The sequence below is a fragment of the Ambystoma mexicanum genome, chromosome 4q (assembly GCF_040938575.1).
Source record: "Ambystoma mexicanum isolate Mex_15411 chromosome 4q, UKY_AmexF1_1, whole genome shotgun sequence".
Lineage (NCBI taxonomy): Eukaryota > Metazoa > Chordata > Amphibia > Caudata > Ambystomatidae > Ambystoma > Ambystoma mexicanum.
This window is the reverse complement of record NC_090928.1, coordinates 1,005,580,418-1,005,605,327: the sequence shown is the minus strand read 5'-3', so window position 1 is coordinate 1,005,605,327 and position 24,910 is coordinate 1,005,580,418. Positions and strand designations below refer to the sequence as shown.

General features: G+C 42.7%; 1 protein-coding gene across 1 annotated transcript in view; it reads left to right on the top strand.

The window, feature by feature from the left end:
- The window catches only part of USH2A (usherin), a 4,817,015-nt gene that overhangs the window by 4,763,040 nt on the left and 29,065 nt on the right, over positions 1 to 24,910 (top strand). Inside the window, exon 72 of the mRNA XM_069608572.1 lies at positions 21,319 to 21,543. Within this exon, the coding sequence (XP_069464673.1) occupies positions 21,319 to 21,543 (225 nt within the window). The remainder of the gene's footprint in view (positions 1 to 21,318; positions 21,544 to 24,910) is intronic.

Here is a 24,910-nt window from a genome sequence, read left to right as displayed (position 1 = left end):
CAATTTATTTATGTATTTATTTATTTATTTATTTGATGGTTTATATCGTGCCAGAGCCCGCAGGGATCAGGGCGCAGAAGGAAAAGAATGAAGAGAACGAGAAGCCCAAGTCGAATCAGCAAAGTCAAGCTTATTTGAAGATACATGCTTTAAAATGTTTTCTGACATTTAGCAGATTCGTTTCAGCACGTAAAATCTTCAGGAGTTTGTTCCATGCCATGGATGCCTGAACTGGGAAGGATCTCCCAGCTCCTCTGACCCGTTTGCTGCTTGGGACAACCATGAGTACTTTTTCCCTAAGACTAGTGGTTCTTTTAGCAATGTGTATTTTCATCCGGTTTTTCAAGTATCTGAGCGCTTGTCCATAACAGCACTTGTGTACAATGGTTAGGGCCTTAAAATGGTTCCTGGCCTTCACCGGGAGCCAATGGAGATTCCCCAGATGCTCCGAGATAGGCTCACGTCTGTTCACATTTTTTACCAAACGGACTCCATCGTTTTGCAGAACTTGAAAAATACCCAAACTAACATTGCTTGTGCCCAAATGAAGGGCGCAGCAATAATCAATCCTGGACATGATCATAGCCCTGACGAGAGTTGTTCAGTTAGTTTCAGAGACATAAGGTTTAACCAAACAAAACAGTCTCAGATGATACTGAGTTTTGTTCACAGTGTGTTGAATGGGAGCCTCTGAGCAAAGGGGGGCTTCGAAAATAACCCACAGAGTTTTCAAATTAGGGCAGCAGGAATGCAGTGATTATCAATAGAAAAGCCGACATACAAAGCCTCAAGCTTCCTTCTTGTCTGAGATGATCCAAAGAGCAAGAGCTCAGTTTTTTCAGCATTCAAACACATGTCATTACGTGTCATCAAGTTTGGGATACGTATCATCAAGTTTGGGATAGATCTGTGTCACTTTCTTAATGTCAGTTTTATAAATACCACTCAGTTATATAACAAACTGAGTATCGTCAGCATAGCTAGAGAAGTAGACACCTAGTCTTTCAAGAAGAGCACATAGAGGTTGATAATAGACATTAACATTAAAGAGGGAAGGCGACAAACAGGAGCACTGTGGGACCCCACACCTCAAAACTTCATATGGAGAGGAGGCCTCTCCCCAAACCATTCTGGAGGTTCTTTAAGCAAGTTGTGCTTCGAACATTTACTTTAAATATTAGGGGCCTATTCATGGAAATGTGCACAGAAATCCCACAGGGCCGCATGCTGAGAAGGACACTGCTCGAGCCTGCATGCTGAATGTAAAAAGCACGCCCGCGTATTCATGGAATTTACTGCGCAAAGTGACCATAATTCCCAGTCGTGGTTGGAACGCCCCCGAAACGCCCACATGCAAAGCATAAAGAGCCAGAAGAGCTACCTTTGGCACGCTCTGCTTCTGCAAATACACGCACCCTTTAGACAGTGCGTAGGGTCCCACATAAGCAGGCCTGCATCTCAGGGATTCTGCACAGGGTCCCCTATAACTGTGTCAGGCACCCTGACAAAATGCATATAAAAATGTGTAACTCAGGAAATCTGCATGCAAACCCCTGTAAACCGTTCCTGCACATAGATAAACTGCGTACGCACACCCCTAAGTGAGATCGGAAACCTGGTTCAGTACACGCACCCCAAAATCTGACATGCAACCCCACCTCTGCACTGCAAATCCTACCACAAGTGTACTTACGCCTGCCTTCGGATGGACTTGCATCGCCATTTCCCAGCAAGAGGTTGCGCAATTGAATCCATGAATATGTCTCGTGCCGCGCAATTGTGGGCGTGCGAGGGACTGCCTGCATGCCCTCCCACTGAGCGCCCATTTTTGAGCAAGTTCATCCCTATTTTTGGTGTTCTGCCCCCTTCCCAGCCCTCAGCGCAAGCCACACCCACGCTCTGCATGGAGTCTCATGCCAGGCCCTCAGTGGTTTTGCCCACAGAATGGAATGCAAATAGCCTATTTTTCACTCAAAAAATTCCATGAATCGGGCTCTAGGTATCGTCCCTCAGTAACCTATTTAAAGCGAGTGCTGTAAGTAATGGTGGAGTGCGAGTTCAATTTGAATTTGCAGTGGAGGGCTTCCTTTATGATCTAGAAATCCAGATTGCTGTCAATAACCCCAACGCCCCGTATTTCCTTTTCCAGCTTATAATGAAAATCAAGTGCTCTGTTATTTAATAGTATAGCATCCTGGGGCAATCTTAGTGCATTTACATTAAACATAAGTAGATGTGTCAATAAGTAAAATCAGCTGCTCAGAGTCATCCTTTAGTCTCCGGATATATTTAATAATGTTCTGTTCCATTTGGAGTAGTTAGTGTAGGCACACATCTTTTGATGGTGTGTTGAATGCACTTGAATCTTAGGCATGCGTGCCCATGTGTGCAATTAAAGAGCCAAGTCAGACATTTTGTCAGCAATCCATAGTAACAGCACTATCACTCCTTCTTAACCTCTCTTTTTCACTTTCTCTCTCACCTGCAGCACACATCCCTTATTCATTTACCAACAAGCACTGGCAATGGCAACAATTTGGACTTTTGTATAGGCATGGGAAATGCACTTGCCTGGCACAGCCGTAGTGGTATTAATTGCCCATTGATGGTAGTAGTTGCGAAATGGTGCGAGTACCTGGGCATCTAATAGCAGTGCCTGGTAAATGTTATGTAATGTTATGTGATCTTTGGATAGTGCCTACTGCCATTGGTGTGGGCTCGAAGCTCTATGTTGGAGGAACGCCCTTAGGAAGACCGTAGTCTGAGCATGCCTGTGAATGAAAGGAAGTGGTACAATGCGTGTGTGCATTTATTGTCAAATCTGGATAGACAGAGAGTAGCTAGGTTTCAAACTGGAGCACAAGTTGCAGCGGCATGAGGAAGAGTTCTGTGTCAGAGTCTGTGTGATAGCTGGACCAAATTTCTATCTGTTAAGGATTTCAACGAGGCGATACACTCTGCTCTCGGCCTAGTGTACAGCGCAATGGAAAAACTTATTTGATATATAGATTCAATTATTTGAAAGATGTACCACTCGTATCACAACCCTTACTTAAAAATACCCCGGGTCACGCTGGACCAGGAATCAGGCTGGTTTGTAAAAGGTATTTATTTATTTATTTAAGATCAAAATCACAATATATATTTTAATCGGTACAACAATCACCTATGGGGTGACAGTACACAGAATAATATTTTTAATGAACTGGGAATCAATGTATAAACACAAGCAGAATGCAGCCGAGAACACAAAACTTGGAATGGGTCTGAAACAGATAGCAATGGGGTTAACAATTCCCCCTGCAACACACCTCCACCCACCAATAAGCACATTTAAATAGATGTAAGGAGATAGCAGGTATACAGAAATAGTATAGATCAAACAGTGTCTCACTTCCCCCCTTAAACAGAAATAGAAAAACGAAGTGGGCTTTTCAACTGTCAGCATGACTTTTAAAGTGGCTGAGCAAGAACTCTAAATGTGTGGAAGAATGCTTAAATTATTATATATTCCTACTCAAGCCGCTTTGAACAAATGCAAACAATCACATGCAATGGCTCAATCAGGCGAAAGTAGGTTGGATCTCAAAGGCAAAGTGGGAAATTATAGAAAGACAGTTCACACGTTTAAGGTTTTGGCAAAAATGCAAATTCGCGGCAAACTTTTCCTTGTGCGATATTCGCAATAAGGGGAGTATCGCACTGTTTTGCAATGCGGTTTTGGGTTCTATGGATAGATATTGATGTTAGGTACAAGTAGGAGTTGAAATTCGTTTCTATCATATAAACTGAGGGAGTAATAGAGGTTTTAGTAAAGGTCGTTTTTGTAAAATAGGCGTGAGAATTTGTACAGAGGCTTCAGTTTTAAAATCAGAAAAATATTGACTATGGACTAGAGCAGCCAAGCTAAGCCACCAGGATGGCACAACGTAAGAGTCAGGAGTGATTTGCGACTCAATCCTGGTTCCTTGATGTCTACCCTGGAGCACTAGGCTGGTCACTCAAATTAAATTAATAGATCAAAGTTGACAAAATGACTAGGACAAGGATGCTTTTACCGATAGACAGAATAAGATTTCACTATGGATTTAGACAATGTTACTGATTAAGTAAGGATAGTTCAGAGGTTAGGAGAGGATAAGATAATGCACGGTAATCAACAGTTTATAGCTTACTGTTAATACTCATAAAATAAATGGATTTAAGATTTTGGAACATCAGGATTCTGGACCATTCAATCGGATCTATCAGGGACTGACAGCTGGGCACATCGGACTGGACAAGGTCAGCAAGGCTCTCTCGGCACAGCACGGCACAGGACTGCACAGGATCTGCCCTTCTTGGTTCTTAGGATAATTCAATTCAGCAGGCAAGCATTAACAGCATGTCCGGCTGTATTATGATGCTTCCCCTAGGCTTTTGGGATTCGTTTCTAGAATTTGAGGCCTAGCTGAGAATGGTCCAGCTATGCATAGGCCTTTGCTTTGCCAAGTTTCTGGAGTCTGGAAAAAGGAAGATGTAGATTTCAGCAGCAGAGCGCTCCACTAGCAGTCAGGAGATAGAAAAGTATGTGTTGTCAGCTGTCCCTATATATTATGCCAGATGACAACACGAAAGGGGAGTATTGGGCCGGCTTAACTAAGCTTGCCCCTGTGAAAGGTGATTGGGTTAGAGTCTACTTACTGCCTTGATAGGAGGAGAGGAACAGAGTGTCATTTTTATGGTATAATTTTATGATGCTGAGAATCCACCCCTAGCCACTGGACACAAAGTCTCATTTTGGCAAAATACATACCTACACATGTGCAACCTCTATAAAAATCACATACACAGATTGCATATTTTATGGAGTATCTGCTTCTCAAAATCCCACAGCTCTGCGACTTTGTTTCGCCTTTCTGCAGAATTTTGTCAATTTTGTAATGAGAACAGGTTCCAATATTTCTGTAAATTTCCACAAATATGCACGTTTCTAGCTGAAATACAGTCCCCATAAACCCACATTTATTGCCATTCTGGTTTAGAATAAGCTACACGGTTGTACTAAGTTTTCAAAGGTAGTGCTAAAAATTAGGTTAATTAATCTGAAAATCTTCAGACTTTGCACCCCTTCTGATAATAAGTTATACACCTTCTAAAAATGTCCATTACATATCCTGTTAACACCAAATGGTCAGTATTTGTCACTCCTTGAAGCATGTGGTAGCCCCCTCCTTTGGAATTTTCTTCTGTCAGCCAGGAGTTTCCTGGGCTGCAGCAGTTTTACAACCTTTCACACCTTCAATATCCTGGGTTGGAGGATGTCCATTGTTTAGTCCTGGGCTGGAGACAAGAATCTGGCGTAGCCTTTAATAATCACAGTTCAGCCAGCATCTGCTGAGAGGAATGCCCTCCCCCTGGATAGAACCTGTTTGGCAACCCAATGGCAGAATTACATCCCCCAGCCAGGTTTAATTTAATTGTTAAATTCTTTTGGCTTTACTTTAGCACAAAACAAACCTGTTGCATCAAACAGATAGAATTATCATTCAAGATTTTACACCTACGGGATCAAAAACAACTACAATATGGGTTACCATCAGTAACAGGCCGCTTATATTGCAAACATTTGACTTTCAGTTTATAACATGTTAAAGTTTAATCAGGAAGGCCCCTGACAGCTGTCATCACAGGCCTCTGCTGCACAGAGATTTTTTTTGACAGATCGACAGGCAGGCCACTTTTGCTATGGAGATCTCTTTTTATTCTTAGCCTTTCAGGACCTTGTAAGTTCACAGTGATTCCTTAAACTAAGTGAATTGTAGCACCCAGCGAGAATTTTGAATATTTGGAAGGTGTTCTGTACCGGCATTCTGAAGTTTCAGCAGCAAAGAAAATGTGATTTAAAGCAATATTTCGAGTCTCATTTAGCAAAGCACTGCTTTTTCCTTCTGTACTCCACTTTCAATTGTTGTGGAGCCCAGTGACACATTTCAGTAGTGAGAGTTCTGTTCCACCACTGACAACCTGCATGGCAGATTGGTCAGCCATCTTGTTGTGCATTGAAAAGCACGATTTTCAGGGGTTTTGGCGCGCACAAGGGTTTTGCTGCCATTTTTTTGTTTCTGGCACCACCATAACAGAGTGATGCAGCATAGCAGAGTCAAAAGTGAGTCAATGCATCCCACATATTTAAAGACGGCTGTATTCTCTGTCACAGAATGCGAGGTGCGAAGGTGATGTTGGTATAATGCATCACATTTAGTAATGCAGAGCAAAATGCAATGGCCTGGGGAGGAGTCATATGTTATGTTATATGGCATTTGTTTAGCGCCTACTGCCATTGGTATGGCCTCAAAGCACTTGGAGGACCAAGACCCGAGATGTGAGATTTTAAGAAGGATTCTAGAATAGGTGTTTGCATTTTTAGCCAGCACAAATAGCGACCCATTGGGATCTGGGTAGTTGATCAGTGCTGTGATAGACTGTCAGGAGTGTAGGCAAGTCAAGGCAACTGTTTATGTGCACAGCTGGACCAAATTTGTTTGAGGGACCCCACTGCATTCTATTGGTGATGAGTGTTGTGTGGTTGATTAATGCTTATTGCAGATGTATGCAGGTGGAAGGCTATGCCCGAGGAGGTATAAAGCTATGTTCCATAGTGATGGAGTGCTATACATACCAGTGAATCAAGGCTGCTATCTAGTGACCATGGGGTTATGCAGATCGTATCGTAAGGTTTGACTGGAATCCTCTCTATGCAGGCTAGGTACCGCCTTGATGTCCCCTTAGGTATAGGGGTCATAGTTCACTGAGGATGTGGACTAGGTCAGTCAGGGTGCAGCTGGGAAGAGCCATGTCTTGAGAGCCTTCCGGAAAGCAAAGTGATCCTCTATGTGGCGAATGCTAAATGGAATCGAGTTCCAGATAGTGGTAGCTTGGACAGAGAGAGACGATCCCTCTAGTCTGGTCAATTTTGTGACTGGGATGGTGAGGAGGAGAGGCTGTGCCAGATTTCTGGTTTCTGGTGGGCCTGTAGGGTGTGAGTTTGTGTTGCAGATATTCTGCTCCTGTGTTGTGCAGTGCTCAGTGGGCGATGCGCATTGCCCTGAAGGTAGATTGTCTCCCGATCGGCCAGCCAGTGAAGGACACATAGGGTGGATGTGATGTGTTCTAGAGGGCCTAAGGCAAGAAGGAGCCTTGATGCTTGAAGTTGTGATGAGGGGGCCTCTAGGTATAGAGTGTTAGCATAGTCTAAGAGTGAGAGGACGATAGCCACGATTGCAGCAACTCTGTGTGGGAAGCTCAGGTAGAGGAAGATGTGTCAGAGAATGCGTACGTGTAGGTATCAGGTTTTTGTCACTGAGTTGATGTGGTGTGATAGTGTCAGGTCTGAGTCCATGGTGCAAGGTCGGGGGAACTGGTGGAAGGGCCTTTTGGGAACTCAAAGATGATTTGGGAGTCATCTGTGTAGTTGTAGCAAGAGGCTATGTGACAACTGCGCCAAATTCTGCATGGGACTCAGCTATAATCTAAAGGTCGTGGCATGAGTGAGAGCGTTGGGCTAAGTAAGAAGCTTATCAGTCCCTAAGTAAAAAGCCTATCAGTCCCTAAGACAACTGATTGCGGTTGCAGTGTAGTGTCCAAGACAGCCTGCCTAACACTCTCCTGCATGATGCAGCACCTAACTGCATACCCTAGGTGTGTGATTCCCCACGCGGGAGTCTTGTGGAGAGGTAGGAACTCAAGTTGGGCAAGAGGTCCGGAATTATGTATGCAGGGATGCTGGGGGGAAGAGCCAGGTTTTAAATGCCTTCCAGAAGGTGAGGTGGCCCTCCATGCATTGGATGGTTACTGGGAGGGAGTTCCAGATTGTGAGTACTTGTACTGAGATGGAGGAATATGAGTTGATTTGGTCACTGGGATGACAAGTAGGTGGGCTGAGCCTGATCTGGGGTTTCTGTTAGGCCTGTAGTGGGTACATTATTGCTGCAGTGACTCAGGTCCTTTGTTGTAAAAGGCTCAATGGGTGATTCACATCGCCTTGAAGGAAGATAGCTGCCTGATCAGAAGCCAATGTAAGACACGTAGGGCTGGGGAGATGTGTTCTCTGGGGCCTAGGGCTAGGAGGGGTCTCGCAGCTGTGTTTTGCACTCTGAGTTTTCTCAGCTGTGCAGCGGGGGCCCCTATGTAGAGTGCATTGGCATAGTCTTGTCAAGAAAGGACAATTGCAACAATCACAGTGACTCTGTGTGGGAAGGTAAATGCCTAATACTTATACACAAGCCAAAACTGTTGGCTTTGCCAATGCTTGTTTTTGACAAGACTTCAGTGAAGGACACACGAAGAACTTTTTTATCGAGTGGCTGAAGGCAGACCTAGTACGACATTGTATTATACCAGCAGCAGATTTACAACTTCAATCAAGTCCTTAACTCTCAGAATACTGCTTTGAAAAAATACTGGCAGGCACTTTGCGTGCAAAGTTTGATGGGAAGACTTGATTAAAGGGAGCTCAAAGAGTTCCCATGAGGAGGTTGTTTGGGCGGGGAGAGGCAGGAACTGGGCGGGTATGACCATAAGGATTAGCATGGCCAATAAACGAGTGGGGAACTAATCAAACAACACCAAGAGGCTGTGTGTCCCTCCTCATGTGCCATTGCTCACTATCTCTATCTACTCTAATGCAATAGTTTTGCCTTATAACTAATACATGTCAAAAGGCAGAAGGATATGAGAAAGCAGCACCCGTCAAGAGAATTCATCTGAATAGGTTTCCTGCAGTAGGAGGTGGCACCAGATTGGCCCCAGCAAGTAACACATTTAATCGCATTGCCTGAGAACTGAGCAACAAAAGATCTATTGGCTAAGGATGGCAAATAGCATTGCAATCTCCCAGGAAAGTTTTCAGATTAGTTTTCGAGTACACCTTAGAAAATGGACGGACTGAATCAGAACAGCTACTTCAGGTCTTTTAATCTGTATTTCCAGCTATCCTCTTCCCAGCTATCCTGTGGGTGTGTGCTTTGGAAATGTGTCTGCCCTAATGTATGATGTGGGAAAGAGGGTGTCTTGTTTTCCTGCAGCAAGAGCACAGCGTGAACATGTCTGTGCAGCATTTCCTGTTAACATTCTTCCTTTGTGTATCTTAGTTTGATCCTGTTGCCGAAATGTCAGAGGCATCGACTCATATCACGCTAAAAAGCTACACAATGCATCATGAGGTAACCTTTTGTCCCTGCGGTGGACACATTCTGTGTGCTGTGCTTAAAAGACTTTGGAGTAGTCCGATCTGTTGCACGACAAGCAATCTCTTGCATGATCGTTTGGTGTAAGTAGCGTCTGACTTAAACGTATGCAATCAGTACACACACTGCAAGATATGAAATACAAAATAGTTACCCTGAAACACTGCGGATTGAGGTGTAAAACACATACCCTGTTATGATGTAGAGTGTTGTGCATTATAATTCCAATTAGGAATGTTCTTCTTGTCTGGTTCTGGAACCTGCTCTCAGAACCAGACAAGAAGATGCCTGTTTGAAGGAAGCCAGCTGCTGGGGACTTCCTCTGAATAAACTATGTAACCTGATCAAGATATACTAGTCATCATTTCATGTTTATCATAATACAACAAATGGGGACGAGGAGCTGTCATTAAAAAAAGTGAAGTCCCCAGATGCATGCAGATAAGAATTGCAATTGATGCGGCCATCGAAGCGTATGACGAAGACAGCAGAACTCACGGTGATTACTGAAGTAAGGAGATTATTTGATGTAGCAGCGGTGGCTTTCCCATGTCTGAGTGTTCACCGAAATTTCGTGTGAAAAGAGACTGCATTTTATGAAACCGGACGTGAGCTGCAGAGTCAACGGAAGGAGGTTTATGCGTATGACAAACAGTACGTAAGCATGTCGCTTCCCTGCAACGTGGGAAGTACAGCTGAAAAGTTAAGAAAAGGACCTTGTGCGTGCATCTACGTGCCGCCATTTTAAGTGACTGCATATTACCATAGCAACTGATAAACAGCAGAGTTACGAACAGCGCGTATTATGTAAACGATGTGCAAGAAAAAAAAAGAAAAGGAAATATACATACTCGCTCGCGTGAAATGACTACTCAGCGTGATTAATCCGCGGTGTAATGTGACGATCACCGTTGGTTACAGTGTTACATGAATTGCATCGCATGGCAAACACAAGAGGCATGGTACATGGATTAAGGTGAGGTCTAATTGCATTGGATGCTCGCAGCGTGTGAAAAGATAAAAAGGCGATAGACATTTTAACAACACACTTATTAACCCATAAAATGTGGAAAGATGGACAAACAAGGTTTTGTTAAAAGCGTGAAAGCAAATTAAGCACAGTTTGGCAGTATATACCTCTACGTGAAATAATAGGGATTTGGCTGACTACTTCAAAGAGTTCCTTTAGATGGGTGTTATTACCCACATTTGATGAACATTAGAAGGAAAGACATTTGGGGGCACATACCTACTTCTAGTTTAGACAGTGTTACTGTACAACTTCACCATGCAGAACATTGTGGCCCCAGTGAAGTTCCTGGCTCAACCTGGTAATCCTGTTTGTCCATGGGAACAATGGCTAGACAATTTTCAGGTCTACTTGAGAGCGATTGGAGGAGCCAAATACAATGACAATATGAAAGAGGCCACTTTACTCAATTGTGTGGGTACTTAGGATATTTAGGACTTTGCCGGAACCAAGTGATACAGAGGAAGGATCTGGAGATTCAGCGACTGGTGCGAGAAAATATGAGACTGCACTGTCGAAACTAAGTAAACACTTTGGTAATAAGACAAACATTGTACTGGAACAGTACAGATTCCTTTCTAGAAAGCAGCACAAGATCGAGTCAGTGGACACTTACATTGCTGCCCTAAGGGGCCTCATATCGATGTGCAAATTTACAGGTGTGGCAAATGAGTACTTGAGTGACCAGCTGGTCCTGCATGTGGCAGATAGTCGTATTCAACAACGGTTGTGGCAAGCAAAGAACCCAACATTAGAACAAGCCATTGAAATAGTGAGGTCATTTGAACTGGGTGATAGGTGCATGAAAGAAGTTCAGTGTAAACCAGAATGCGTTGATATAAAATCTGTGTGGGACACAAGTGGTGGGTTTCCCAATAAAGATGAAGAGGCCTTGGTTGCCGTTGTCAAGAGGATTGTTAAATCTGACTTTGGTTTGAACTCCAGGCAGAGTAGGGAAGGACTCCAGAGACCAAAAGGCAGATGTTTTAATTGTGGATGGTATAGGCACGCAAATGCAGAAAAGGACTGTCCTGCTCAATCAGCTAAATGCTATAAATGTGGGCAGGTGTGCCATTTCGGTAAGGTCTGTCGCAATGGCAGAGGAAGAGGCAGATTTAATTCACGCTACAATGCCACTAGAAATAACAGCCAATTCGGAAGGGGAGCCATGACAAGTGTGAGAGCGTTGGAAGAAGTTGACGGGTCAAATGACTTAGTGTCGATCACCAGTGGTTTCGAAGAAGAGGTGCAAATATTGGCTTTTACTCCAGCTGGAAATGCCATTGGTCCTTGGGTGTCCATGGCCATTAATGGCATAACACTACAAGTAATGGTCAACACAGGGTCACCATATACAATGGTGGGTAAGGAGACGTATCTGAGGGTACTGAAAAAGAATTTGGAGGAATTACAAATGACTTAAGTCAAAGCAATTGGCTATGGCAAGAAACCGATTAACATCATAGGATATACCTGGGTACACTTGGACTTTCAAGATAGAAAGACATATTGTAGATTATATGTGGCTGAGAATGGCTTTTCAATAGTAGGCTGGTGGGAACAGGCATCATTGAAGATCAGAATACACCCAGGTGATACTGTGCCAATTATGAACATAATGAATAATAGTTGTGATTCTGCTGAAAATTTAGCGAAGAGATTTCCCAAGATTTTTAATGATGACATTGGTGTCCTTAAGGGATTCAAACATCGTATAATACTTAATAGAGATGCGAAACCTGTGGTGCATAAAGTAAGGAATATCCCGATTGGCACTCCAGAAGCATTACAAAGAGAATTGGAGAAGTTATGTTCGCAAGACATCATTGAACCTATAGAGAGCTCTGAATGGCTATCTCCCATTGTTATAGTGAGAAAACCAGAGGGATCGATTAGGATGTGTGTTGACTTACGAGATCTTAACAATAACATTTGGGTTGATCGCCATCCACTACCCAATATTGGAGAAATGCTCACCACCATGGAACCAGCGAAGTTCTTTACCACGCTAGATTTGTCTTCCGCATACCACCAGGTTGTACTAGATGAAGAGTCCAGACATCTAACATTGTTTGTAACACCATTGGGAGCATTTCGATACAAGAGAATTCCATTTGGTTTGGCATCGGCAGCTGCCGTCTTTGAAAGACTGATGCAACATCTCTTTGGTGGTCTAAAAGGTGTACACTATTTTCAAGATGACATATTAGTGTCTGCCATGTCAGAAGAAGATCATGACGCTAAATTGCTGGGTGTGTTACAAATTATACAGCAGAAAGGTCTTACCCTAAAGATTGAAAAGTGCAAGATAAAACAAAAAGAGGTAACGTATTTGGGACACTGCATCAATGAAGAAGGGATAAAACCCAAAGAAACTCTTGCAGATACCATTCTCAAACTTCCAGATCCTGCCAACAAGGATCAACTTCGGAACTTGCTGGGTCTCACAGAATATTATTCTAAATTTGTAGACCATTATGCAGATAGGACATGTCAAATGAGGAGATTGATGGTTAAAGGCACGAAATGTGAATGGTCTGAAGAATGCAAGAAGGAATTAGACACAATCAAAGTATTAATCAACAAAGCGCCTGCCCTGAAAATGTTCGATTGTGGTGCCAAGACCATGATTTCGGTGGATGCGAGCAACATGGGACTTGGAGGTGTTCTAGAACAAATTCAAAATGGTTTTGTGGTCCCAATTGCTTTTGCTTCTAGGACTTTAAGGGGGGCAGAGAAAAACTATTTGACTATTGAGAGGCGTTGGCTGTCAAATGGATTTTAGAGCATTTCAAAGGACTGATATGGGGTATCCCAATTGAACTTAAGACAGACCACAAGCCACTTATACACGTGTTAAACCCAAAGAACCCTCATTTGACATCCCCACGCATAAGGAGATGGATTTTAATTATCATGCAGTATAATGTAATTATTAAGTACACTCCAGGGAGAAGAAACATAGTTGCTGATTGTTTCTCTCGTATGCCATGTGACGATGAGGGAAAAGACCACTGCTGTGGGAAAGATGTGATAGAAGACCAATACATGGATAGCATTATTGTGCAAATACATCCCAGTTTTGGGAAGGATGAATGGACTGAAGCTATGGAACTAGATCTGGAACAAAACTATTTAAGCAAAGCAGTAGAAAGCGGATGGAAAGACGTCAAGGCAGACATTCGATCATGGGAGAAGATAAAAGATGAAATTTCATGTGATGAAGCATGTGTCTATAGAGGAGATCGTAAAGTTCCTCCCGCAACATTAAGGAAAAGAATCATGGATATTGCCCATAAGGGGCATGTGGGGAGGAGTTTGACGAAGAGAAGAGTCAGAGAAACCTATTGGTGGCCCAACATGTGGGGCGAATTAGAGACATCGGTCATAGAGTGTTCTGCCTGTGCGGTGAGTGATAAAGGGATGTTAACCAATATTACACTGCTACAACCAATAACTGTGCCAGGATCAGTTTGGACAAAACTAGCCATTGACATTGCTGGTCCATATGAGATTCTTGAACCAATGAAAATATACCTTATTGTATTGGTTGATTATACATCTAAATGGGTGGAGTGTGGAATCGTTGAAGAGTCTGTGTCTGCCATGAAAGTTACAACGTTTTTGGAGGAATTTTTTAGTAGAGAGGGTGATCCACAGGAGTTAATATCCGACAATGGAGCTCAGTTTATGTCGCAAGAGGTACAAAGTTTTCTTAAAGAACGAGCTATTAAACATAACACAACAGCGTTATATCATCCAGTGGGTAATGGCCTAGTAGAAAGAATTAATCAATTCTTAAAGTTAGTAATTCAATTGGCTGTAGCAAATAGTTTTCCATGGAAAGAAACGCTCAAGGAAGCGTTGAACACATACAAGGTCACTCCACATTCAGTGACAGAGGTGGAACCTTTCACCTTGATGAGAAGAAGGATTTCCATCAACAGACTTAGACCTGCTTGGATGAATATAAAGAAGAGCAAAAATGTTGACATGGAAGAGGTCATAAAGAAAGTCAAGAGAAAACAAGATCAGTATAAAAAGTATCATGATGAAAAAAAGCATGCCAAAGAAAGTAAAATTGAGAGTGGAGATTGGATTAGAGTAAGGGAACCCAAGAGGGTTAAGAAAGGAGAATCTAGGTTCCGATCTCCTCAGAGAGTGGTCAACTGTTCGAAGAAATCTGTAGTGCTGGAAGATGGCAACAAGTGGTCATGCAATGATGTTATATTGGTGGAGAAAAATCAAATGAGAAATAATACTGATCAGTCCGGCACACCTAGAATATGGAGAAATGAATCCAGACAAGCAAGTGATATTGGTGATAATATTACCTCTAAAATCAATGGAGGAACAGTAGAGAAGTGTGTGGAGGAATTTCCTGATGTAAAGATGTGTGAAAATCCATATGAAAACCGCAAATTCTCTTCGAGAGCTAGGAGAGTTGTGCAAAAGTTTGAGAAGGATTTTATATACTACTGAGATTGGTAACACCCGTACATAGCCATGAACTTGCATAGTATCATCCATGGCATCACTTGGAGCAACCACATATATCCTTTGGCTTTTATTTAGATTAGAGCTGAGGGAAGTTTTAAAGATACAATGTTATTTATAGTACTTGTACATAGTTATTCCTTAAATTAACATTTTGGTTAGAGTTTGCGTTCATTATCTCTGCATATAGTTCTAGTGAATAGTGAATATATTTTCTTCCATAAATAATGTGGAGGAGGAGATGTTATGATGCAGAGTGTTGTGCATTATAATTCCAATTAGGAACCTGCTCTCAGAACCAGACAAGAAGATGTCTGTTTGAAAGAAGCCAGCTGCTGGGGACTTCCTCTGAATAAACTATGTAACCTGATCAAGATATACTAGTCATCATTTCATGGCTATCATAATACAACATACCCTTGCTACAAAATACATAAAGATTATTAATGGCTTCATTATAACCTTTTACAAAGGTGAGATTTGTGTACCAATGAAATACGGGAGAACCAATGATAACCAATGTCAAATGATGCTACAAACAGAATTGATTAAATCTTGTGCTCTTGTTCTCTCTAACATCCCGTAAGACACAGGAAAACCCTTGGTTGCAGTCCTGTTGCTGATCATGATCCACATTCTTGTCCATTCTCTTGACCCAAAGCCTGGAACCACAATAGTGATCTCTGTTCCCGAACCTCAGGTACCCGTGCCGCTTAGAGTTATTTAACTCTAAGTCTTTCCACATGTAGATGGAGTTGATAGGTACCTTCATCACAAGGCCCGTAATGATCCCTGAATCTCTGAATCTAGCATCACTTTGCTTGTGTCCTTCTCTGGCCTCCAGGGTCCATCTCACCCACGTCCCTTCCTCACCAATCACACTGAGTCCATTCACTTCTGGCTCTCCAATGCTGCCTCCAGTGGATGATGACTAAGAAAGGCTGCGTTCAACTAGAGCGTCACTACTCTATTTTCCACTGTGGAGATGAAAAGTGGTACAGCTAAGAAGCACCTCAGTGGTTTCTATTCTTATTTTCTGGTAACCAGGTCAATGGGGCATGGTCCATGATGAGATGAAACTGAAAATCAGTTAGGTAGTATTTCAGCGCCTTAATTGTCCATTTGGTGGCCAGGCAATCTACTTTGATAGAGGCATAATTCTAGTCCCTTGGGAAGGATATTCTATAGATAAAAATATTTCACTCCCTCTATTTCCTATAGTAAGAAAACACTCAATCCTATTTGTAAAGCAGAATGCTTGTGAACAATCTGGCATTATAAGAGGTGAATGAAACAGGGAATGTATTCTTCAATTTCTGAAACAATTCTCACCTTGAATGGTCCCATTGGAATTGGCTGGCCTTGATAACTTTCAGTTGATCTGTCAGAGGTCCTGCAATACCCAGAAATAGAGGAATGAAGTGTTATAATTCCCACAACACCGAAGAATGTATTGAGCTCGTTTAACAGTGGGTACTGGGATCCGCTAAAGGCCTCTATTTTTCATGCAGGAAGTTGCACATGTCCATTGCTGACTATGAAGCTCATGTATTTGCCTGAGATCCATGGTGGATATATATGTGGGGACTTCAATCTTCTCAATCATCTCATCTATACATAACCTGGAGTAGGTGCAGAATTGTGATAATTCATTTACCTCTCTGAAGTAAAAACAGAAATGCAAACTGCCCTGGTTTGCCCAACAATACATTTGGGGAGGACCATTGACTTTAGGAGGGCTCATTTACCCCTGGCCTAGACTTTTCAGATTCTCATCACAAGTTATCTGGTTTTGACCTTCTGTGAAGCGATAACGTTTCAGGTGTACTAGCTGACACATTTGGATGTAAAAATTATGAAATAATCTGGATAATTTCCTAGTCCAGCTCAAAAATACAGCCCAAAAATACATCAAAAAATGGGCTACAAAATCCTTCATGTCCTGGGTTCGGTATGGTTTCAGCGCCTTGGGGATCAAGCTATTGGGCCTTGTCAGTGTCGTGGTGGGCTCCTCATCTTTCTTCACTGCGGGAGTAAAAGTGGTTTCTTCATCGTCTTTCCAGTCTTCAACTAATCAACCTGTTATATTTGTGACAGCTTCAATTGGTACATCTCTTGTTCACAATATTTTTGCTTGGCCTCCTGTTCATATATCCTTTTCTCCTCATCTTGCATTTGCTTTACATGTTGATACATCCACCTATGGACTAATGTCACCCAATTTCTATTTCATTGAACAAACTGGAATGTGGTCGTTGATGTCCTGAGCCAATCAACCCTCTTTAAGGATGTTTAATACATTGTAACCTAGAGTAGCACAAAGGATGAGAATCCTCTTGATTCGCTGGGCATTTTCTGGACTGATGAGAGAACCCATAGCAATAGGTCATCCCAGTTCCTATCATCTTCAGACACTAGCCTGAGTAACATTATTTACAAAGGTTGATTGAATTGTTCCACCAGACCAGCTGTCAAATGCCTGTATCGAGAAGTGTGTGATGCTTGTATTGTGGTAGGGCCTTTACTTTTGCCATAAGTTTGAACATGTAAGTAGATTCTTGGCTGGTAAGGATCTGCTTCAGGTACCCCGTCTGGCAAATGAATGGTCAGACATATATGAGAGCAACCACTGAAGAATGGCGCTAGAAAACCTTAAGAAGGAAAGTATAGAAAGTAGTGTAAAATGACCACGGTGTCAGCAGAAGCACTAAGACCAAGTAAGAGAAGCATAGATGTTTGCTTAAGATGATGTGCCCGAAAAAAATTTGGACAGAGAGATGAGCAGTTTCGTCAGACTGAGGAAAAGAGAGTAATTTAAACAGGTTAAGATAAGAACTGAGTTGAGAGTAGACAAGTCACTCAAGCAAAGATAAGGAAGAAGAGAAATAGGCCAGAAATTGGGAGGTTCCGCAGGGTGCGGATAAGGATTTTTAAGAAGAGGAATGATAGCAACGAATTTAAACAAAGACAGAAAATGACCAGAAGTTATGGAAGAATTAAAGAGGTTAGATAAAACAGAAGTTTAAGAAAGGAGAATAGGTTTCATAAGAGAAAAGGGTAGGGGTTCAGAGGGAGCAGCAGCAGGGTAGACCGAGAGATGAGAGTAAGTACCTCACTCTCAAAGATGGGGCTGAAGAAAAAAGGACTATGCTCAGGAACCGGAGAAAGTGAACTCGTAGACATATCTGACATAGTGGAAACCTGCAGGGTCAGAGAATGTCTAATTTTCTCTGTTTTAGGGAGAAAGAAATTGGCAAAATCATTGGGCATTGTCACAATTAACCCATTTAATATTACAATAAAGAGAATTTGTAACAGCCGCGTGCGTATAAGAGGCATGTGTGCCCGAGGCAGTCAGTCACACATCGGGCATGAACGACACAGACTTTAGTATTTGCTTAAATGAGGATACCATTGTGAATGGCAACATTCAAACCAAGAGAGTTTTTGGCAGACAAGCGTCTCTGAATGGCTTGCCAGAATTGGGCAGAGCCAGACACGTTTCAAGTGGACATCATGCAGCCAGTCAAAGCTCTGAATTGTCTTAAATTTGTTTTCAGATACAGTGGCCTGTCCTGTGGCACTTCAGCCTCTTGGAGAGACCTACTGAGAGGCAGAGAAGGTGTCACCATCACCCTGAGGTGACAGCGCTGTGTGTAACAGAGTCATGGAGGACTGCAGAAGAAAAGATGGAAATATCGAGCTGTCCTGTTTCCTGTGCATCTCTTTAAAATTAGATTAATAGGACCCGAGCCATCAGTCCCATCTGGTGTCTTATATAGACCCGGTGGAAAAAGAGGACAATGAGGGCGTAGCCATTCCTGGAAGTTATGCACCGATGGCTAGAAAGATTGGTCAGCAATGAAGAACAGTAACTGCCACCTGGTGTAGTCCTAACCAGCAGTGCACTCTGGTATGACTGACAAGTTGCTTAATGAGAGTGAAAGAGCAGAAGGTCCAAAGTTCCTTTAGGGACCGACATGAAATATTTTGTTGTTGAGAAAATGCTACATACGGGTGATTTAGTCTATGCTGATGGAACAAAGTGAGAGATTTTCATGCATAGATAATACTGCATATGACCATATTTACTCTCAGTTCCCAGAAAGCTCTGAAAGAGTCAGTGGCCGAAAAGTATTATGTACTCAGATACTGGGCAAAGTTTACGGAGTGATCTCAAAGAATTACATGCTGAGAAACCACTAGAGACTGGAGTAGTGGGTACCGATTCCCAGAGTGAATTGAGAGAATCACTTATTGAGAAAATGTTGCATGCTGGGTAATAGAGTATAGATTCTTCTTAGCATGACCAGTGCTGTATAGCAGTTGTAACAAATTATTTAAAAAAGCATAAAACAAATACATGTAGTAAACAAGAAAAGGATACAGTGCATAAAACACAGTGAATCATACAACAATCCATTTAACAACGAAAACTTAGCAGTTAAATCTGTGAGGTGAGAAGGGTCTGGTTCTCACTGTGAACTGAGACATTCAACAGTTCAATAACTGTTGTATGCTTGGATAATGAGTCCAATTTCCATTGAAGCAGCAAGACAACCCATCATGTCCAATTTCCAAACCAACAGGCCAGATCCTTGCCCGTCCGGGCTGATATCTTGAGTCAGCAAGCAGTACAGAACGGAACGCACCCAATAAGAGGGCTACCAACAAACCCAAATCCGCCATCTAGACTTAAGAATCCAGGAAATAGCCTTGATAAAGACCCTGAGAAGTCAAAGCACATGTCAGCTGACCACTTAACTGACGCAAATAAAACAACGCACTGGAAACCAGATTGGATTGTGAATAGTACTATTTCAGCGCAAAGTATCCAGGCCAAACTACATCTAAGTACACGTAGAAGATGTTGCAAACACCTCCTCCTCCCGTGATCTTGCTACAAACAATTATAAGAGCACACCAAAAATACCTCAGGGCTGCGCAAGTTGAGTCAGAACCCTAGTGCCCAAGCATATCTACCCAATTTCCAGAGTCAACCGAGAAATCCAAACCGGACAACCCGTCCATTTGAGAGAATAATGTTCTGTTCAAACTTTCTATCTTTGATCCATATTTACTTCGCCCAAATTATGCCACACCGGTAAGTAGGGAAGAGTTCATGACAGGCAAACATCTCTGAAAGTCCTGTACGACTGGAGCAGAGATGCACATTTTTCTGTTCAACCTAGATGTAATAGCCAACCTGTTCCTGGGAAAGGCCAGTACTAACTTGGACAGTTTTATTTTTTGCTAGCTCCAAAATGTATAATTTTGTTCCCCGTCATAGACGATTTTGTCATATCAACTGAGAACAGTTAGCCTTTAAGGGCAATTATTTTCCCAAAAAGTAAGAATCTATGAAATACTCCACAATGCTCACTGTCAATGGACTTAAAGTAGATTTACTAAAGGCTATTCAAGATCCACATAACATGATAATTCATTTTCTATGACAGGCAAACTAGTTTACCCATGCCTATAAGCATATCCTTGCGACTGAAAAGCGGCATATACGCCATGCAGCCTTAAAGAGGTCGCCGTGGGGCCATTCCAAACCCCAGTTTTAGCTCCAACATTGCAACAAGGGACATTTAATTTGTGCCATTCTCATGTTTCCAAATCACTCTGCGCATCAGTTTAACCGTCTTTTTCATCCAACAGTAAATGCATGGCTATCTGTCTGTGTCATAACATTAACAGCCAACACACATTTTAGAGTTGTTTCATGCATCCATCCGTCTTTCATGTGCTCCTGGTAAATGTCGCTTTGTGTAGGTCCTATTCAGGTTTGTGTAAAGTATAAGATCTTTCTGTAAGGCGTATGCATTTGGAATTCCTAAATGTCACCTGCAGGTGCACATCACATCCTTAACTTTCCGTAAAACAGGAGCTTATTTGTGGGGATGTTCTGCCTAATCGCAAAGCAAGGCTGACTCATGAAGTGATGCCCTGTTATTCAGCACCACTGAGGATGAGTTTCATTTGTGCCAAACCAGGTGTGGGCTCACTAATTTATAAGCCATTTTTTTCAGTCCTTACTCTAGTTCTACTACACTTTATAAGCATGTATGGTTGTTTGGGATGCATAAAGCTCAAACCTAGCTAGCCAGCAGCAGAGGAATACTGGAGAGAGCAGAAGGCTATAGAAAGCAAAGGAGATGATCACAGCAGGGAATCAAATCCACATGCTGGGCCATTTTGGTGCCTGTCCACAGAATATCATCACCGTCACAAGGTGGAACAAAGACTTTCTATCAAAAAGTCCTATCCTTTCTACCCTTTGCCATGAGAGCCAATTTATATGGCAGAACTAGGCACATACCTAGCTGGTGCTTTCTCACTTGGGGCAGAAGAGATAGATATACAATGATGCACATCCAGACACTAACAAAGCAAAGCTTAGGTCTCAGGTGGCCTTGGAGAATGCCGGTCCTGACTATAGTGTGCAAGCCCGTTCAGCCTTTTGAGCAATATTTGAGCGCAGATAATCTGTGAAGGTATTAGTGTGTCAAACTTTGCTTTATCCTTTAGTTATCATACTAACAGTTTCTGTATTCTCAGGGAATGGAAGACACCAAACTCCCAGGTCCAGAAACTCAAGCAAGGAGTCAGAGCGAAAGAACCATGTCGGCCCTGCGAATACCAAGTCAAGGTCAAATAAGTCAGACTTATTCCCAGAACTCCCTGCACCGCAGCGTCAGCCAGCTTCTAGATATGCATGACAAAAAGTCATTAATAGATGACCCAGTGTGGGACACTATTCTCCAAGGTCATGACAGTGGTATGGTAAGTAGCTCTGATAAATACTGCAAGCTTGACACACTCATATTGAAACTTAATCGGGAATAGGAACAGAACAGCTATCTTTAGGCAGATCAGCAAGATATCATTTGTTAAATCTACTAGTATTTGGAACAATGCATTTTTTTCTAAAAGGACATACATTCAGACACTGCATCACAGTAATATAATTAAATAAAGTACTTCTGGAAAATGCTTGCAACTTTACTGAATGCCCCCCCACCTTTTGAACTGCTTTGAGACATTGGGCCCCATTACAAGTTTGGCAGTAGCCGTGCCGGTAAAACCGGCAGGCTGCCGCTGGACTTGCAATGCTTTACCATCGCCTGACTTTCCGGAAACACCGGGGCATTACATCCCCAGCATTCCGGTAAGTCAGGCGGCAGTAATTGTTAGTCCCCATTCCAATTTGTGTACCATAGGACTCAATGGGAATGGGGACCATGGAAGCACCGACACCGTTAACCATTAATAATGGTGCTGGTGCTTCCATGAAAGTCTGCGGGCGGGTGCAACCCACCCGCAGACTTGTACTTTGCTGGTCCGGAAACAACAATGCCGGTAAGCTTACCGGCACCATTGTTTCCGGACCGGCGAAGTTGTAATGAGGCCCATTGAGTGAATATGAAATTGAGTACAGTAATAAAGTATGTAATTACTGCAGTAACAACAAGGGGGTGCTTGCTAACTCGGCTGCAAACATTTGTTAGTACATAGAGTAATGCTGCTTACTTTCCTCTCTGGTCACGTTAGTCCTGCAGTTTCATGGGCAGTGGCAACTGCTTCTACTGGATGGGCCCTTGTAGTAGGAAACCCATTATACCCTTCCAATGATCCTTGATAAAGATGAGTTTCATAGAGTCCTAGATCGCTTGGTTGTAAAGGGCATTTGGAATGACATCCAGAGCATTTTGTATAGAAGCTGGTTCTTGGCTGTAAAGGACCTTGCGAATTAGGCATGCTGTTTTTGAATTATTTCACCTGCAGCTTGGAGCCGCTGGGGAGCCCAACAAAGTACGGACACATGGTTTATTTTGAGGTTTAGAAAGGAATGCTGCCTTCCTCTGTGGCAATTCCACCTCTGTTCACACATTCCGAAACACATTGCAGCAAATTAAAAGGATTTTTATTGGACTGTGTCAAAAGTGTTTTTATAAAGCTCCTCAATGATTTCTCTGATCCTCCCTACCTGAATGAAGATGCTTGAAAGAGACCTACATTAATATTTTTAACAATCATATGTTCATCCTTCACAAAACAAGTGTTAACAAGGTATCCCTCCTCTGACATACCGTCATGTAGTCAGCCACCTCTTGGAAACATACATCATGCAAGAAAGGGGGACAAAGACTGCCGGCTGGGAGTAGTTTTGTTTAATCACTTTATTACAAGCTGGTAAAAGGAATGTCTCAATCTTGTTCTGCATACATCATGGTTGTATACAATGGCAACAGATTACGCAATAATTGTATGCTAATATAAACCTTATATTTTAATAGGCTTCAATTGACCAATTTACTTAAAGATCAAACATCATGTGTTTTCTATTGGACATAAACACTTCCTGAGACACATGATTGTTATGCTAATTAGCATGACTTGCTGTGTTAAGTATTTTTTAGATCGCAAGACATACGTTGCAACTTTAAAAATGGACAGAACAGGTTTTGCAAATGACATGTTTCAGACAATTGCCAAGTTAACAGATTAAACTGTCTAGTTCCTTATTGGCTAATCCACCTTTCTTGTCTATTTCTGACTGTATGCCAGTTTTGTTTTGTGAGCAACACTGTGAAAATAATCTATTCTGCTATTTGATTCTGCTACATCACTGCACCTTAGCTTCTGTCCAGGCACTCTGTTCATGAGTCTGTACACAGCACTTTGGAGCTTCCATGAGAGTTAGACCCTACAGTTTAATTGTAATACATAATGTGACATTCATTTTGAAAAGAATGACTTATCTTGTCGTTGCTATGGGCCTTATTCTGATATATCTTTCTAATGTCTACTGAGTGTGAATAACATTTCTTATGTCATTGAGCTGTATGCTGTGTTATGTATGTTGCCCTAAATAAATGTGCAGTGCCACCTATGTTCTAATGTGCCTGCCCATAATAAGGGCAGCCTGGCTGCCTCAATGAACAATGCATCTGTGTCATGGCCATGGGCCCGAAATCCCATACCCAGCTAATGGGTGTGGCTAGTTCTAGGCTATATAAGCCTGCTCAGCCTTTATACACGCGCTTTGCGTTATTCTGCAATTGCAGCGTAACACCCACCGCCGCCTAAAGCGCATTTTAGCTGTTTCCAGCTACAGTCCAGGGCACACCTTACCTGTCTTCAGCTACAGCCCAGAGCACATTTTAGCGGTCTACAGCTACTCGCCAGAGTGCATCTTACCTTGTCTTCAGCTACTCGCCAGAGCGCATCTTACCTTGTTTCCAGCTACCAGCCGCAACACTTACCTTGCATCTGCTTCCTGCGGCACGCATCAATGTGGACTCTGGCATTCATCTTCCATCTCCAGACCTCCGGATAGCAGCGCTCCAGCCGGACTTTGTAACAGACGGTGCCTGCAAGAAAAAAAGGCAAAGACAAGGTTAGAAACCTTTAAGACATTACGTTTAAGGTCCTGCCAAGACAAATCCTCGCCCTTGACCTTGAACCAACACTTACCATCTGTCAAAACATCATGGACTCCATTTTCTTCCCATTTGGCCTCGCTTCATGCACCGCAACTACCGCGGGCCGCATATTACCTATTGGGAGAAAGCAGAGGAAAGACCTTATTAAAAGGATACGGACAATAATCAAGAATCAATACTACAATATTTAAAATCCAAATACACTTACCATTAGGAGTGGTTCAGCCACAGCCAGTCTGGGCTGCCACGCACATGGGCCAGTGAAGGAACTCGGTCCATCAACATGCCCCAGCAGTGAGAAGCCCACCATCATCAATGAACAGGTGAGACTATATGGGTCGGCACATGCTCACCACATACTGGGAAGAAGGGTTCGAGAGAGACAGCAGTCATATCGCAGCGTTCTCACGATCTCTCATATCCTCGCAGGGGCAGTGCCAACAATCAGTGCAGTCCACAGCACACGAGTAGGGGAAGAAGCCTGAGAAGGGGAATCCACTTCCAGGGAGGGCTGCAACCGTGCCCCAACGTCCTCGCAGAGACCAGGTGAGCATAACAGAATGCAAAGCCTCTTTGACTCTCTGCCTGGGCGTTATGGAAACCTCAGAAACAGACCAGTTGGCCCAACTACTGGGGGAATTACAGGCTGAAGTTCATGCCTCCAGACAGGAAACCAATGCTTTAAGGAAGGATCTTATTGTAAC